The sequence below is a fragment of the Argopecten irradians genome, chromosome 12 (assembly GCF_041381155.1).
Source record: "Argopecten irradians isolate NY chromosome 12, Ai_NY, whole genome shotgun sequence".
NCBI classification, from domain to species: domain Eukaryota; kingdom Metazoa; phylum Mollusca; class Bivalvia; order Pectinida; family Pectinidae; genus Argopecten; species Argopecten irradians.
Genome location: NC_091145.1, coordinates 40857843 through 40876921, shown reverse-complemented (window position 1 = coordinate 40876921; position 19079 = coordinate 40857843). Strand labels below are relative to the sequence as shown.

The 19079-nt window shown below is 36.0% G+C and overlaps 1 protein-coding gene across 1 annotated transcript; it reads right to left on the bottom strand.

Moving 5' to 3' along the window:
- Positions 1 to 14066: 14066 nt before the first annotated feature.
- Positions 14067 to 18435, bottom strand: LOC138305195 (betaine--homocysteine S-methyltransferase 1-like). Its single transcript, XM_069245632.1, has 7 exons — positions 18370 to 18435; positions 16326 to 16516; positions 15888 to 16082; positions 15500 to 15611; positions 15097 to 15272; positions 14749 to 14830; positions 14067 to 14634 (listed from the first exon to the last, which is right to left on the bottom strand). Exons 1-7 carry the CDS (start codon positions 18380 to 18382, stop codon positions 14369 to 14371), a joined length of 1035 nt encoding a protein of 344 aa, XP_069101733.1. The 5' UTR covers positions 18383 to 18435; the 3' UTR covers positions 14067 to 14368.
- Positions 18436 to 19079: the final 644 nt, after the last annotated feature.

Sequence of the window (19079 nt, the reverse complement as noted above, 5' to 3'; positions counted from 1 at the left end):
ATTTCGTACCTTCAAAGCTGAAGAGTTCTCATAGCTCATTACGCAATCTTTTACTTTCGGTTTGCCCGGGCTGTGTTCGGCCATCATGCAGTGTTTGATACAGGTCTATGAGGGCTTTGTGAAGGCTCGTCTCAAAAACAATTTAAAATCTCCAGATCCGTCTTTCAATTGAAAAACGGCCGTGGTAAATAGGAATACATGTACATTGTGTACATTTATATATCTATATATACATGTACATGTATAAATGTTAAAAATAAAAAACATCAACACGGCATTACATCTACATATGTTTACATAAAAAGGTAAGCCGTATGCCACAACGGCACATGTATTTTGAAAAAGTTGTATTAAAAGTGTATTGTTTAACAAGGGTAAAATTAAATCCACATTGGTATGATTATATATATATATTAATTAGTCTTGTTCGGTATATGTACATGTCCAGTTTCACCCTCGGAAACCGCTTGTCTAAGCTCCACTTCGCTCCGTTTATAACGTAATTCAGACCGCAATACACACATGTAGACTGATTAAACATGCACACGGGTAACCGATGATGTTACAGTGCACGCACTTTTAAATTTTAAAGATGCTCCACCGCTGACAAATAGTATTTTTTCTCAATACAAAACAGTACATTTTTAGTACTTAGACGAAATAGTATTTTTCTTCAGTTACAAAGGTTAGTTACTTTACACCATTACCTCCATTGAAAAGTTTGAACTTCTACTTTTATTTCAATCAGAGATTTAAGTATAATTTAAACACTGTTGAAATCTCTGCATCAATATAAAAATACTGAAAATAATTGATATTGCATCCCGAAAAAAATCCCTGGCTCTATGTCATATAATGAAGAACTGACTGCTCATGTATCAAAGGCAATAGAAATTATCTAAATTATTTTTGTGTTAATTAAACATTTATATACATTATTAAACATCAATTATTGTTCAAATGACGATTATCGTTTTTTCTCTGTCGGCGATGGTGCATCTTAAAAGCAACTTCATAAGATACAATACCCTGTGTAAAGCATACATGCTGCTACATTTAACATGTCGAAATCGTGATGTAGCTGTGGCAAGCTTGATTTAGTACATCAAACAACACGCTGAAACATAGCATTAAACACACAGAAACAAAAACGGAACGTCAGCAGGAAAACGTGGAGAGTAGAGTGGGATCGGTTAACTATATTACCGTGCCATAATATAAACAATCCATTCAGATAAATCCTTATAATTCTTCTTCCTAGAGATAATCTCTACAATACTACAATATTCAAATTCCTTTCGGGACTCTTAAATATTGTCTAGGAAATTATTACGTTGTATCTTATGATCAGTCATAAGCCACGTTAAAATCGGTGACGTCATGTTTTTTTGTTTTTGTTTTTTTTCTTTGTTTTTTGTTGTTTTTGTTTTTTGTTTTAATGGGCTGATAAAGTAATTTTAAGCCAATGTTAATACTGTTTATAGGCAATGAATTATCACTTCATAACACTTATTTACAAATGTACCATTAGGGAGCTCGAGGTTAATCGTAAGCTGCATGGCCCAGGTCACTAACATTCCTTATCTGTTAGAAATTCCGTAAATTAAATTTCCCTATAAAAAAACCCATTACAAAAGTCAAGGAAAAAATCTGAAGTTTATTAAGAAGCCTTCCTTGAAATCTGTAATTGAGATAACACGACATAACATTCGTAAAGGAAACGTTTGTGAATAAAGTTATCTACAAGTATCAGCTTCCCAAAAAGCTAAGTGGGGTACGCGGAGCTTAACCATTTGTCGGAAAGAATATGGAAATTAAACAATTGTATTATAATATTGCTTAGCAATTTCAAATGTTGGAAATGAAACCACGATCCGCGGGGGATTTCCCCCCTAATTGTACACAAGCACATTGTATTAGCTTCCCAAAAAGCTAAGAAGCCTACCATACAACACTATTTATTCGGAAGCAATGATTCGAAAGCTTGACGAATTGTTCTGTTCACAGTTATATAAACTTAGCTGGTTTAGTTCTTATGAGAATTCATGTTTGAAGAATGATAATTTAAATGCTTTCACATTAATGTAAAAGATAATCAACTTCATGAAACGGCCACTAGGCTACCTTACGAAACAAAAATTAAATGTTTCTTTAAAAACAATTACAACATGATGCAATTGATAACGATGGCTAAAGATGAGGTTACATCACCAAATAAATTCAAATTTATATGTTAACAGTGAAGACTCATGTTTTGCCGTCAAATCTACACGAACTTTAATTCATTCTTATGAAGCTGAAGTGTTGACTTCATCACCATCAGCCACATTATTGTCATGTCTCATTTTTTCGTATTTAAAAAAAAAAAATATTCTTCGCGTCATTTCCAAAAGATATCTTGTTTCTCTCTCTGTCTTACAAAAAAAGCAGTGTGGATTTTCAGATAAACCAATTTTAAATAAATGTGAGTTTGTTGTACGGATATGTTGGTTGACTCTGTATTGCAGCCATTGCAGTTTTGAACTTTTAGTAAATCGGAAAGGAGTTGAATATATTTTTTTTCCATGTTTCATAATTAATTTCAAATAAATCATTCATTTTTTCGCCAGCGGACATAGTGTTTTTTTTAGACAAAGTATACGGTATAATTCTTTAGATCCTTTTTTATATTCAATAAAAAATTCTGAAATATTTGGGATAATTGGATATTGTCAAGTTGTTTGTGTGTTAGGTATTCTCTACATGAGTTGATATTTCCCTGGTAGGTTATAAAGTTAGTATTAACATTAAATTTATCGGTGAATTTTTGAAAATTGTACAAAACTTATGGATATTTCAAAATGTCGTTTAGAAAAATAACACCTTTCTGATACCAGTCTTTATAGAATACCATTTTCCTGTCAATTAGTATATCATTATTGTACCAAATTGGTGTTCAATATACCAGCAGTAGTTTAACTTTGGGGTTTTTTCTCCATAAAGCAGTTCCAAGAATTCAAAAACATATCTCCAAAATTGATTGTTTTTAGATTCACATTCTTTAATATATCCTTCTCCACAATCATCCAGCTTGCCTATGTCAATACTTTTTCCTAAAAACCTTTGCCATTTACTTGGCAAATGTATATCATCTTCTTATCCATGCTAACTTTAGAGCTTTGATAAATGATTTTTTTACTCAGATATTGGCTCATTATACCTGTATCTAATCTCATTCATATAGTCTCAGACGTATATAAAGCAAGTATGATATTTTCCGTTTTGACTCTTGGATTTTACACATTCATTTTCAATACAATTCTTATACATACATCCCAGCATGCTCTCTACTTATCTCTCTCCTCTCATCCCAACTAACATCTCGTATATGTTTTTGTCATCTCGTCTCAGCCGCCATATCACTCCACCATCTCGTCTCAGCCGCCATATCACTCCACCATCTCGTCTCAGCCGCCATATCACTCCACCATCATATCACTTCTACCACCATCTCGTCTCAACCGTTGTCTCACTTCTACCACCATCTCACATCTACCCTCATCTCGTCTCAACCGCTATCTCATTTTACCGCCATCTCACTTTTACCACCATCTCGTCTCATCTACCGTTTCACCTCAACCACCTTCTCTCCTTTACAACTATCTCTTATCAACAACTACGATCTTATCTCGACCACCATCTTTACATTTAAAATCTATACATTAAAGTGTACACGGAATGGTTTGGTATATAAGGCTTGATAAATGCGTCATTGGATGCAATTTAGAATGATGAAAGTACGAGTTTCATAGCGAATACGGTATTAGAGATAATGCGCCGTTTCTCTAGAACACACCTGAAGCCCCAAGCCATTGACCCCGATTCGGGACCCCTGACCTGTGACGTCACGAGGACAACGGGATCGAATCTACTCGCATAAGTTAGAGTGACAATTTTCGGTGATTGCCATCTAATATTACTATCTGTTTGTAAATATCGATTTTGAAGACTCAAATACCTGTGTACATGTCCGATACATGTTTAATTTTATCCTCAATCTCACTTATAAATCCTTGATCAAAGATAGAGATTGAAATACGCTTGGAAATAGAGATTTATACCATACATATATATTGATGTACCTGTCGTAGATAAATGAGCATCTCTGTGCGATTACTGCATAATTTACACAATAAAATGTACATAATAATCCATGTATGTTGTATATCTGCGGTGTTTGGAACCACATATACACAGGGGCGTAGGAAGCGGGGGGGGGGGGCAGGGGGGGGGGGGGGGGGGGTTGCCCCCCCCCCGTTCCCCAGGACGGGGGGGCAAACATGTCTTTTTGCCCCCCCCCCATTTTCGCCGACTGAAATATTGTAAAAATGCTTATTTGAAAGAAAAAAGGGTCCTCCTGCACATTTTTCGTACTCCATTCTAGAAAATTTTCCGCTGCGCGGCGCATTTCCTAAAACGTTCAAGCACATAATGTCAAACCTTCAATTCAATACACACGAACTAGACTAAAAATGTCCATCAAGGGATTCTATGTACTATTTTTTTTAAAATGTCTCTTAAAAGATCAATTTGTTTATATGTCTTGGCGAGACAATTAATTCATTTTTTATGTCACACAACAATGTGCCGATGGTGTGAAGCCGGTATATTCAGATCGAGTAGGGTTGCATAATGTTATGACGACACAATTATCATTTCTCAATGCAGGTAGCTTGAAATCGAAAAATTACCATGTTCAATTATCGTTCAATTCTTTATTTTCCTTAAGTTTACAGCTTATTGGAATTGTGCAAAATACGCACATATACATATATATACAATCACATAGTAATTAGTACAATATCATAGACAAGTTACAAATGTACTATACATTGAAATCAAAATGTGTATTATATAAAGGCTACATAACTTACAGGTTAAGTATACAACATTAAAATAACTGTACTGAAATTATTGGTGGCGGGTTCGTATTTTCATGGCCTCAAATATAAATTTTGCTAATTTACGTATATCACTTATATTTTCGCAACATAATAATTGTATCAACTTGTACATAGATGGTTTACGCCAATAAAAAGGTTTTACATATTTCTTTCTTAAATCATGATAATTAATACATATTAAAATAAAATGATATTCGTCTTCCACATCTAAATTGCAACCAGGGCACAATCTTTGTTCTCTAGCAGTATCGGTATATCTGCCTGTTTCGATGGCCAAATTATGAGCAGATAGACGAAATTTAGATAAGACAATTCGGTATTTCGGAGGTATATATTTGGTCAAATAGTATTGTATAGTAAAATGATTCACAATATGCTTATATAATATACATTTTGATGAGGAATCCAATAAGCCTCTCAAATGTTGCTGACTTTGGTCAAATAGTCGTTGCTTTATCAAACATAATATATGTTTATGGTTATACAGATAGTGATGATTCCATACATTACCAAAAACCAATAGAAAAAAAGACAATGTTTAACATGGTTTATCCAATTGAAACAATTACCAGTGTTGCTATTACTTAAATATAAAAGAGCGGAATTCAAAATACAGTTATTTGATACCTTTAATTTAAGCCAATACTTTATCATTCTGTACTTCCTTAAACATTCTAATGGATACCGGCCTAATTCAAAATATACCATGGCGTTACACGTTGATCTCTTAACTTTTAGGATCTTCTTACAAAATGACAAGTGAATTTTTTCTATATCACACCCTTTCGATGATCCCCACACCTCGCAAGCGTAATGCAAGATGCTAGAAACATACGTGTCAAATAAACGTAACAATGTTTCAAAATTTAAATATAAATTAGAACACATAGAAAAAAGTGCAAACATGGCTTTACGACCTTGGTCAGACAAATGTTTTTGAATTTGATTAAATTTATTATTATACTTCAGCTTTACACCAAGATAGCAAAAATCGTTTACTATTTCAACTTCATTGCCAATATATCTCCACGATTCCTTTTCAAGTATACGTCCTCCATTTCTAAATACGACTAGTTTCGTTTTATCAGTATTAACAGACAATGTCCACTTAGTTGAGTAACTATAAAGACTATCTAAGAGGCACTGCAGCCCTTCAACAGTTTCAGAGAACATTACCAGGTCATCCGCGTACATTAGGAGAAATAGACTCAATTCGCCAAAATCATAGCCAGAATTTCCATTTTCAATAAATGAAGTTTCAAAATCATTAACAAAAAGTGAAAATAGAATCGGTGATAATATTTCACCGTGCATTAATCCAATATTGTTCTCAAAATAATTAGAACATTTACCATTTACCAAAACACAAGATTTAACCGATTTATATAGTGACTTAATAACAGATAACATTTTCCCTCTAATGCCTAATTTAGTCAGCTTACGCCATAAGCTTAATCTATCAACAAAGTCAAACGCTTTCCGAAAATCTACAAAACAACAATATAGGCGTTTCTTTGATGACAAAGTTTTAGATATAATTGAGTGCAAAGCAAAAAAATGCGTCTATAGTACTAACTTCTGGTCGAAAACCAAATTGCGCATCAGTTAAAATGTCATATTTGATACATACATCTAAAATACGTTTATTTAATACAGAAGTGAAAAGTTTACAAAGACAACTAATTAAACTAATACCCCTAAAGTTATTAGGGTCATTACCATCCCCCTTTTTATATACAGGTATGATCATAGCGGATGACCAATTAGTAGGAAAACAACCACTGTTAAGGATGTTATTGAATAATATTGAGAGAGTTGGAATAAGTAATTCCTCACAATATTTAAAACATTCATTTAAAATACCATCAGGTCCATTTGACTTACCAAATTTTATTTTATGTATAGCATCAGCAATTTCCCGGGATGAAATACGGGCATCTAACTCCTCGAATATAACATCATTATCAACTAGAGTTATGTCATTATGTGGAACTTGATTAGTAGCTTGATTGGCAGAAGACAAATTTTCAAAATGGTTATACAATTGGTTAGAACTAAGTAATGGTGAAACAGTCTTTTTATGTCCAAATTTCTTATAAAAAGACCTTGGGTTATGTTTCCTCATATATTCTAACATATCACCTTCGGCACTTAGATATTGCCTTTTATATTTACGCTCCGTAGACTTATACTCTCTTTTCTTACGTATGAGATTGGTGTGTGTTGAGGAACACTTATTGGAATTAAACGCTTTCAATGCAGTCAGATATTGCTTACGTAGGGATTTTAAACAGTCATTAAACCAAGGTTTATCGTTGGAACTAGAAAGAGTACTAGTATGTGGGTTTACAGGGGGTTTGCTAGAATTACTATACTGTGGATTGATTTGAAAAAATGGTTGCATAATACCAAGCAGGACATCTGAAAAATTGCTTACACATGTATCAATAGAATCTTGGTTTACTTCGTTACTAATTAATACTGACTTTTTCACAGAGTCTAAGTTAAGTCTTAATGATTCAATAAATTGATATTGATACTCTTCCTTCCATTTAAAAACGGGTCTATGTTCGACATCATCCCCATCAATCTCAGTGTCAAAAGAAAAGATTTCACAACGAATTTCAATATGTAATGGAGCATGATCAGAAAATTCAACAAATTCACAAACCATAAACTTATTGATAATATTAAACAGGTTAAATGGTAATAAAACATAATCAATCACACTCATACCGTTTGCCCCACAGAAAGTAAAATCACACGATAGATTATCTGGATCTCTACCATTCAAAATTCTTAGACCAGATGATTTACAGAGGTTTAACAGCCTAGTTCCAAATTCGTTCCCACCTAAATCGGGATTCTTCCTAGTAGGTAAACAACTCTCATCATCAGTATCACTCAAATAATTAAAAATGGATTGAACATGGGATTTAATACTTTCATGTAAAATGTCGCCAGTGATATAATCTACAGAAGAACGAGTGCGACTGTTTAGATCACCTACAACTATTACCTCACTAGTTTGAGAAAAATCGGTAATGACAGTTTCTAAAACCGAAAAAACGTCACAGTCATACTGCTCGTAATAACGAGACGAGCTAGGAGGGATATATGTAAATATTACTGTAAGACTTCTTTCACGTCCAGTTAGACGTTTATCGATACTAATTGGGATAATGGTATCAAACAAACTATTTTCTACCTTTATATGTTTAAAAATGTCATTACGGATTAACAAAACCAACCCACCCCCTTGCGAAGAGCGCGTTGCTTTTCTCGGTGTAACAAATGATTGGAAGTCATCGAGTTCCAATGTATAGTCATTGGGGATCCAGCACTCTGACAAGAAAATAATATCATATTTGACAATTAAGTTACGAAATTCTAAAAGCTTAAGCTTGTTGTCTAAACCACCATTCACGTTCCATGAAATAATCTTGATATTAGAACTAGCATTCTGTATAGACAAATCAGTCTTATCATTATTAATGTATACCCCCTGACCCCCCTATCTAGGCGAATCATTGGACTGAGACGCGGACGTTGTGAATCGGCGTCGCCTTTTGTTGGGTTGCCTGGAAGTCGGCGTTCTCTCAACAGCGTCACGGTATGATTGCTGTCGGACGTCAGCGTTGGTTGAGCACGACGTACTCACTGTCTCTGTAGCTTCAACAGAAGGGGCGTCGACGTACAACTTTCCATTGATATATATTCGATCCCGGACCAACTTGACCCTACAACCGTCCCGTTTACATTGTCTAAGAACAGGATATAATTTGCGACGCTTCTCTTCGATATCCGCAGGGAATTGTTCATTTACCCAGAAACGGGTCCCGCGGAGTTTATCCGAGTTGTCACGAATGTGTTCCAGATCCCTCTAGTGTATGAACCTAGCAACGACGGGGCGATGCTTAAGAACGCTTTATAATCATTAAAATACATCGTAAAGCTCACCTCAGCCATTCTAAATCGTAATTTTTTTCTCGGGGGAGACCCCCGGACCCCCCTAACACCAAATTCTCGCGCCCTTGGGTGCTCGCAAATTCATCAAAATGCATCGTAAAACTCATCTAAGCCATTCTAAATCGTAATTTTTTTCTCGAGGGAGACCCCCGGACCCCCCAAACACCAAAATCTCGCGCTTTCGGGCGCTCGCAAAATCATCAAAATACATTGTAAAACTCATCTCAGCCATTCTAAAATACAATATTTTTCCAGGGGGTCACCCCCAAGGGGGGGGGGGGGTGTTTACAAAATATTGAGGACCTTTGCCCCCCCCCCATTACGTTTCATCTTCCTACGCCACTGATACATGTACACGAATATTATACATGTGTATCAAGGACGTATATATATATGTTCTTGATTATTTCATCCAAAACCCAACTCGGGTCGTCTGATGTCTACTGGTCAAACCCGCTTTACAAATTTCTGACGTTTTCATAAAATCTGCCCATACGAATTAAGGTATGATTCTTAACCAAGTAGTTATAAGTCCTCGTTCTAAACAGTTTTTTTTTTTTTTTTTTTTTTTTGCATATATGTAAATGCATCTACTACATGTAACTGCGTTATGTCTGAAATCGATTGTGTGACTTAATTTCTGTACATTTGATACCATTGCTTAATCATCAGTATGTATATGTTTGTCATTTAATTTTACTGTGATTTGGCGGATTTAATTCTATATACCAAGTTTTGAGAACCGTCACATCACAAATATTTATTATTTAGCAGACTTGATATTTTTCGATCATTTTTTTTTGACGAAATACATTCAGCTTTCATCTAGAATCTTCTACAGTGCATCCGACGACTTGCTGATATTTCGCTCAAGGTCATTCATTAGTGTCTTTACTTGAAAAATAAATCACGCACGGGTCAGACGATAAAAAATGAGACTGAAGATGTCTATGTCTACTCCAAATAGCAGATATCAAGTATCAAAATCAGAATACTTCCGAATAGCCAATGTCGTGCTGCGTTAATCTCTTTACCTGTATACTGCAGTAACTAAAACGCGTGGTCAACTCTGGCTAATTAGGGGGCTAACGAGTTACGTAAGAAAGGTGTTTAGTGACCTGTCATGCTGTGTTAACTAGCACACGTCACGTGTCAAAATAATGTCATATTCGTAAATAGTTATAAATCCTTGGTTTACAGTAAAATAAACCGTTCGTACATACCATATAACAAGTGTATCACACTACATACATGGTTAATATTTCTGATAGTTGCTCCAATTCTTTGTGAATTTTGGTCATTTTCGATCATTATATAATACCAATAATGATAATCTATATGACCAATAACTGTACTGTTGAAGTTCGTTTAAATAACACATGTCTACATAGGAAGTTTAAATAACACATGTCTACATAGGAAGTTTAAATAACACATGTCTACATAGGAAGTTTTTGTTGTGTTTTACAGCCCCCCCCCCAAAAAAAAAAAAGAAAAAAGAAAATAAACAATATGTCTGTGATATCTACGTGTTTTGAACTATGAAATACATTATATAACATACGTTCTTTTTGTTATGTTGGTTCTTCATTTACATGTATTCCAATGGATAATTGTATATGACCAAGGATTCTATGACCATCATTTTCCGAAATCTTCTTCTTTTAGATTATATAGTGAAAATTAAATATTCCTGAATTTTGATAATTTAATAATTTATTAAAACAGAGATTATATTTCTGGTAAAAAGGTACCGAGTCGTGCATGTATGAAAGTTTACACAAGGCAGAGATATGGATAATTTAATTATTGAAATCTTACACAATAATGTATTTTAGCCTTGTTTCAGTTGCAATATTTCCTTATATATAATCAAATCGTCATCATAACTATATATACTTGTAAAATTCTCGTAAGCCCATTTCAAGAATACATATATGTCCACCTTTGTGCTATAACTCAACTAACATTTAACTCACTGCCGTTGTCCTCGTGACGTCACATCAGGCTATTCCCCAAATCAGCGTGAGTGGCCGATTCCCTGATTAGCAGTCGATATAGGGCCTATAGGTAAAAATCGGGCACTTCGGAGGGCGGTATCTCGGTCCTGAAGCAGCCGATTTCGATTTTGATGCGGTTTTCAACATTCTTGTCAGAAGATCAAACAGAATAAGATTTCAAAATATAATTTTCCGTTCCGTGTACACTTTAAACTGTTATATCTACATTTTAAGCGAGAAGCGCTCAGAGCCCCAAGGTTTATCATCATTGCACAATGTTTCATCCTCAATAATATTCCATTTTTAAGCAAAATTCCATTTGGAAGGATACTATTAAACATTTTCCATTTGTATATTTTTTCATTGAACTCGGTGACCGTTATTGTGCAGCGAGGCGAGGCTGACGCACGCTTACACACTGGAGTTTTCCGAAGTTGTCAAAACACCGATGTTCAAGTAGCTAAATTTGTTTGAGATTGTCGTCTGACTCAACGATATTACATCCTTCGAAGCCATGTGATTATATAATCTACGCTTAGATCACAGGGCCTCGTTACTATTGATGATATATATAAGATAGGTCACGTCTATTTACATACATTACACAAGGGAAGAAGCTCCGCCATTGGGCTGGCTAGGGGCGCCAATTTCAAACGAATATTAACAACACTTACTTTTGATATTTCTTCGTCGAAACTGTTGCTATCGTTTCATTATATGTTCTAGTTTTTGTATCCACAGTAGTTTCGTGTTCGTTCTACGATCTTAACCGCATTTTAAAGCAATTTTGACGAGAGGTTACAAATATCCCGCCCTGTCCAGCTTCCATTGGACCGGAAGTTGCGCAATATCGTTCGGAGGTTTCTAGACTGTACCATTCTGAAGTACTATGAATGCCGATGCACATGGAAAGACTAGTTCCGCAGCGAATATATATTTGGCGCAATATCTTTAAAAGCAATGTATGATATTGTATCTTGGTAAGTTTTCGATGTTTTAAGCGTTGAATTAATTGATACAAATCGTCAGAATTCTTTATGACATGAAAGGGACCTTATAGTCTCGTGTACGTTTAGTACCAATGATATTGCGCAACTTCCGGTCCAATGGAAGCTGGACAGGGCGGGATATTTGTAACCTCTCGTCAAAATTGCTTAAAATGCGGTTAAGATCGTAGAACGAACACGAAACTACTGTGGATACAAAAACTAGAACATATAATGAAACAGTAGCAACAGTTTCGACGAAGAAATAACAAAAGTAAGTGTTGTTAATATTCGTTTGAAATTGGCGCCCCTAGCCTGCCCAATGGCGGAGCTTCTTCCCTTGTGTAATGTATGTAAATAGACGTGACCTATCTTATATATATCATCAATAGTAACAAGGCCCTGTGCTTAGATCCATCGCCATCTATAGATGGAACAACTTCACTTGTGTTCGATGGATACATTGTATTTGTGGTGACGTGTGACTGTCAACACGTGGATTACTAGCGGTGCATGTTTTATAATACACATGATTAAATTCTCAAAGAACAAATACAAGAGAATATGTTTATAACTGACCTAGCTCTGTCAGAGGGTCTCACGCCCGTCAACCCCAAAGACTCGATCGTAGGACACAGACACAGAGGTAATGTTTACATTTAACATCCATCATTTTTAACAAAAATGAAAGCGCTGTACGTCGCCCCGGTCGGGATATTTTTTCCCATTTCTTTATACAATTGTTCATTTCAAAAATGTTTGTATCATATATAAATATAAAACATATATGTATTGTTTACATTTTTCCCAAATTCTATGAAAAACAGCAATATACACGTAATGTTACGTCAAAATGTAAACAAAGCCACGTGTTTCTTTTAAAAAAAAGTAGCCCCCTTTACGTTGCATAGAACATTTTCATACGCAAGTTCAAAGTTCAATGTTACTGTAACAGGAGAGGAGAAAATGTAGCGGCCAGACCGGGATTCGAACCCGGGACCCTCCGAATACTAGCCGAGTGCTCTACCGACTGAGCTACCTGGTCACCGATGATCGACCCAGTCCAATCCCGCTACACTCCTCCCTCCTTTCTCGAAGTCTTCGCCCCCGAAGACATACGAGACCCTTCCAAACACCACCACCGTGGGTTATTTAGTTGGGCGCCAATTCTGTAACAGGAGAGGAGAAAATGTAGCGGCCAGACCGGGATTCGAACCCGGGACCCTCAGAATACTAGCCGAGTGCTCTACCGACTGAGCTACCTGGTCACCGATGATCGACCCAGTCCAATCCCGCTACACTCCTCCCTCCTTTCTCGAAGTCTTCGCCCCCGAAGACATACGAGACCCTTCCAAACACCACCACCGTGGGTTATTTAGTTGGGCGCCAATTCTGTAACAGGAGAGGAGAAAATGTAGCGGCCAGACCGGGATTCGAACCTGGGACCCTCAGAATACTAGCCGAGTGCTCTACCGACTGAGCTACCTGGTCACCGATGATCGACCCAGTCCAATCCCGCTACACAATGTTACCATGCAGTTATGGTAAACGAAATCGGTTAGTACTTGCGTATAGTGAACAAGTCTAGCAAGTGTAAATATAGTGGTATGCAAAAAAAAAAAAAAAAAAAATATTGGCCAATCGGAAAGCCGGATTTGGTATGAAAACAAAGAAAAATTAATTATTACATTATATTGGCATATATATTATACAGAGTCAAAAGGATTAGACAGCAGGCAAAGCCTATCGAAATCTTCTCCTTAAAAGTGCCTGGTAAACGAAGCCATGCACAGATGATTTCAAAACAGCACACACCATCCGGTCACATTATACCGACAACGGGCAAATCAGTCGAAAATGAGGCGGGTTCATTTACTTAGGAGGAAGAAGAGACAATATCTCAAATTTAGTCGCCTTTCACGGTCATGCAATAAGGATAGCAGGTACAATTCTAATGTCCTACCTGCAATTTTTACGGGTTTTCTTTTGCGCATTGGAAAATATTCAAGTATGAACAATTAGAATATTTCATCTTACTTTGTGGTTAATTTTTCAATATGCAATGCGTCACAAAATGCCAAGTTAATGTAATGTTGAAAATTCTCTCGAATATAATTATCGGAAAGGCAGGTATGAAAACAAACAAAACTTTAATCATAACACTCATATTTATTGGTAATAACTTAATTTTGTATAATTGTTTGATAGTTTTATAGTAATGAATCATTCGTTAATATTTTATTTTAGTATGAGTTTAACGTTTATGTGCGTCTTGATGTGCAGACTGCCCACTAAATTCGACAAACTATTTTGTTTACATGGTTGGTACTACTTCCTAGCCCCATATTTTCTATAAGAAGTAATTCCTATATATTCGTTTGTTAGGATCTTGTATTTCCCAGAACATAAAGTTGATATTACTTAGTAGACCCAGAATTAAAATCCAGTTATTATGCAATGTATATACTGTTCATCTTTTTGCGTTAAGTAACATTTTATTATGATATTTTGTAGTGTTACTACCGTATATGTAGTGCTCAGACATATTTGGGGAATATTTACTGGCCGGCGGTTTCCTCCCGCATTCCTCCGCGACTTCCCGCATGTAATGAGGATTATTTCCACAACACAGCCCGATGTATTGTATTCCTATCTTCTTACATTCACGTGCAAACTCCCGAACTTCGGTCCTCGAGCAAGCGAAGGCCGGTAGATCCACGGGAAAGGCATACTTTCCTAAAAATACACAAAAACAATAAATATTTTGACCATGTGGTGATTTTTCTTCTTATTTTATTTATGTAATTCAAGCATATTGATAAAATCTTAATAAGAACACATCGACGTTACCCGTTTCTGCAACAACGAGTGACTGCATGGTGGGTTGTGCCGGCGTGGTCCGATACAGCACTGGTAAAGCAGCTATAGGTACCTACAAAAGAAAACTGGTGGTCAGCTATATCTGAGGAGTCTTGTTATGATGTGACATGCAATGTATTTCGGTTTTCATTTGCTTAAAGTTAGATGTGCCATTACTGGGCGAGGGTTTTGACTATGCTATATTTTCTTCGTATATCTTATTGGTAATCCATTGAAAACCCATCAGAAAACCGTCGTCTTTTAGACCGCGACAGTTGGTAAACTCTTGTACATGACTATTAGAACATGCGCTAGTGTGACACCAAATACTGTACATACCTTACACTGTTGTCTGACCTCCCTCAGTAGCGGTATCATGGTACCTGGTCCACGTGTACAGTTGAGTCCCACCACATCCGCTCCAGCCTCCTCCAGACGGCGACAAGCCTCAACGTGACTGAGACCTTCATTGGACAAACCACTTACCGAACTACCCATCGTGATCACAGCGGGTACTGTACCATAAAAATATCAATCAGAGAAAGGATTCGGTATGAAAACTTGCTAACCGAGTTCTTCTTTCATAGGAAGCGCAAATGGCAAAATATAAACATATTGATAATTCTGTATTCAGATGGACAATACATACAATGTAACGTTACGGCATGTTTGATATGAAGTTTATGATGATAACCGAAAGGACATTTTCTATTTCATAACATAAAATGCTGAACGCCATTACCTTTTCCATATTGTTTTATACACTGCAGAGCTAGCAAGGCTTCCCCAACACTATGGAAAGTTTCCGCCACAATAAAGTCTGCTCCACCCGCTACAGCCCATTCTATCTGCTCCTGAACATTAAATTATTTAAGTTAGAGGTTACACACCTAACACTTCAGCCAATCAGTGATCGGTAAAATCATACTTTACATGCAATGTGTATAACAGAAGGGTAGAAAGTTTGCTGTGACGAAAATTTACCCCCACTTAACTGTGAGTAAAACACCAATGTGGATATAAAAGACGTGGACAATACTTAGGCCGTCCAGGTTAGTAAGTATACAAATAAAATACGACAATATGAGTAATGTTGCATTCCCCACAATAATATATGTGTAAAATAATACCTTGAACATTTCCCGCGTTGTCTCGATTGCCACTGGATTGTCGTCCTCGTATACACACGAATTACATATGTTTCCCGCCATCAAAGTTCCTGTGTCGTCTGCTACTTTGCGTGCGATTTTCAGAGCGCTGAGATTTAATTTTTCTAAATCTTCTTCACGTCCGATTTTCCTCAGCTTTTCTCTATGTCCATAGTACTATGGAAATATGATATACAATGTATATACTGAATAAAATAAATATTTATACGACTACTTGTTTTGGAATTTTGAAAAAATATGCACTGCATCTTCACATGAATGATTTGAATGTGAAAAACATATAATAATGAAAATTGAAATTTGCAATTTGGGACGTCATCTAGCAAAAAAATCATTAATTGAAATAAAATAAATTTTAAACACAGCACAATATTTTATATCTTAGAAAGTATTTATTACCGTAAACGCTAAAACGACATCACTTCCGGCATGGACGAACTCTTCATGCAGCTGTTTGACCTTTTCAGGATACTCTAGTATAATTTCCGGTACAAAGCTTCCGGCCTTAAGATAGCCCCTTCTTTCAAACTCAAAAATATATCCTTCCGCCACAACAACATCTTCTCCCGCCCGTAGTCTCTCTAAAAGTCCTAAAAAGTTACGAATAATCCAGATAGCATGTAATACCCTAAACCAACTTTCTTTCGCAGCTACTAATTTTCGCAATTTTCATTCCAAAACAAGCTCGCAAGGAATAAAACATTAAATGGAAGTTGTAATTGTAAAAGAAGTAGATATTCATTCATGGAGATAAGCTTTCGCGAATTTACTTGAGTTGCGAAATCCACGAATTAAATCGCACGTGAAAGAAAGTTGGTTCACAGTACCATGAACGATAAACTTCAATATCTATGTCCCTGTTTTTAGCCACGGACATTGTGAGGCATCCCTATGAACGCCATATGGACGACCCCAGTTATCACGCAAAGATAGCTTCGTGTGTACAATTATAACTTCTTTATCAAGACATTGGATTCCAAGACAGCAGTGGACCGCGTTCTCTTCAATTCTACATACAATGAAATAAATATCTGGCATACTGTAAAGGGATTTCCGTAGCTGCGAATGCAATATCCAGTTTTAATATTCTTATAGTTGTCGGTCAAAGAATGGGATATCCAAACTAATGTATCTTCAATAAACTTATGTATGGCACGTAGAATACTAAGCCTTTAAGCACAATCTGCATCATCCATCTAATACCAATAAAATATTGATTGATAATAGAAAACTCGAAACATGCTAATGACATTGCCTTATCTAAAGAATTTTGAAATTTTTCGAAAAAGTGCTCATAAATGTATTGATATCAAAGGACAAGGCGAGTGTATTCTGTCTCGTGTTAATATACGAAAGAACTAAAGCCAATGTCGCTATAGTAAAATCTAGGAGCAATAACAGTCCACCAGTAGTATCTGTCATCTATGATAACAAATAATATGACAACACGAAATAATCACACACACAAAAAACATAAATTCCCTTTTAACAATAAGGCTGCAATACACATGTTTACTGTTTCCATGACGTGTCAACGATATTTAGGGACAACCAACCAACTATACCATCCATATAGAACTGACTCGTTAATGACTCGTATAGGAATTAATTTAATTTGGTTTGGTAAGGACGGCCTCCCATGTATGCGGTGTGTAGCACATATGAAGTGTGTGGTGCGTGTTTTGGGAGACTGTGGTATGTTCGTGTGAAGTGAAACTCTTGTCCTTTTTATAGTGTTATATCACTGAAGCATGCCATGGAAGACACCAATCAACACACCCCAACTGGTCACATAATACTGACAACGGGTGAACCAGTCGTCCCACTCTCTAAATGCTGAGCGCTAAACCGAAGCAGAAACTACCACTTTTTACAGACTTTGGTGTGTCTCGGCCAGGGGACAGAACCTAAAGCATATTTCACACGGGCGAGCGCTCAACAGAAGTCCAAAAGTGAGGCGCTCAACAGAAGGCCAAAAGTGAGGCGCTCAACAGAAGTCCAAAAGTGAGGCGGTATCAAGGGAGACATTAGGAAGAATAGTATATTACTGGAGACGATATGAAAAGAAAGGCATAACAGCTATCCTGGGTATTCTTGGCAACAAATTGAGTCATACAGTGTGATAATCTCTTCTCATACCATGATAAAGAATTAATATAGTTTGATTAGTAACCAACACATGTTTACACATGATTGTTCAAACAACGAAACCCATTTAATTTCAGAGATTTTATTTTGAATTTGCAACTGTACCAAAATGTTTTATTATGTTTAATAATAATTTCACTTCTATGTTCTATCGTTTTTCACCCTAGCAACATAAGTACCAATTAGAAACCGCAAATAAATTCTGTCAGCTTTATTCATATCGGATTGGTGTTTCTAATGTGTGTGTGTTACAGCAGCTTCAATAGTGTCGGAAAAGTCGATTCCACAAACCTACCTTTTGTCGACATGTTCCACTAAAGACTACACGCACACTTTGGGTTCTGTCCAGGGCACCTGTCAGATACCAAGGTCGTGTGCGTGTCTTGATACCTTATCTGCATTCGTGTCTTGTAGTTTTTCTTGTACATGGAAGCCTGATGGTACCATGTTTTACATCTCTTCAAAAGTTTATGTATATCTAATTAAACATCTTGCTTTCCTCTTGCTTTTTGCGTTTGCCAAAGAACTATTAGGTTTTAGATTGTTTAGTTGAACCTCAGGTTATTGGCATATTAATAATTCAATGTATATCATTATTTTCGGTAAATTCGTGATTTTTACTGTGATTTATTTTCTGGTCACTCGCGGAATTAAATCTCATTAAAAAGCAGTTGGGTTATTATATTTTATTGACAATTATCGGCTATAGATTTAGCGACACTGGGTTCGATAAAGAGAGTTTTGAAGACTATGGGAAAGTTTTACGGTCGACATCAGGATATTTAATTTCCCAATATTGAAAAAAGGTTTTTTTCTAAATTATTATTTTTTTTCCAAAAAATGTACACAACACAACATGTACAGAAGATACATGAAAGACAAGTAAAATAAAAGTTCCATTTGAAGAATTTTTTCTAATTGCATATTTCAACGTTCGTACATGTATTTACGAGTATCTTATTAACATAACAAAATACACACATATATTACCACTCACATAAAAGA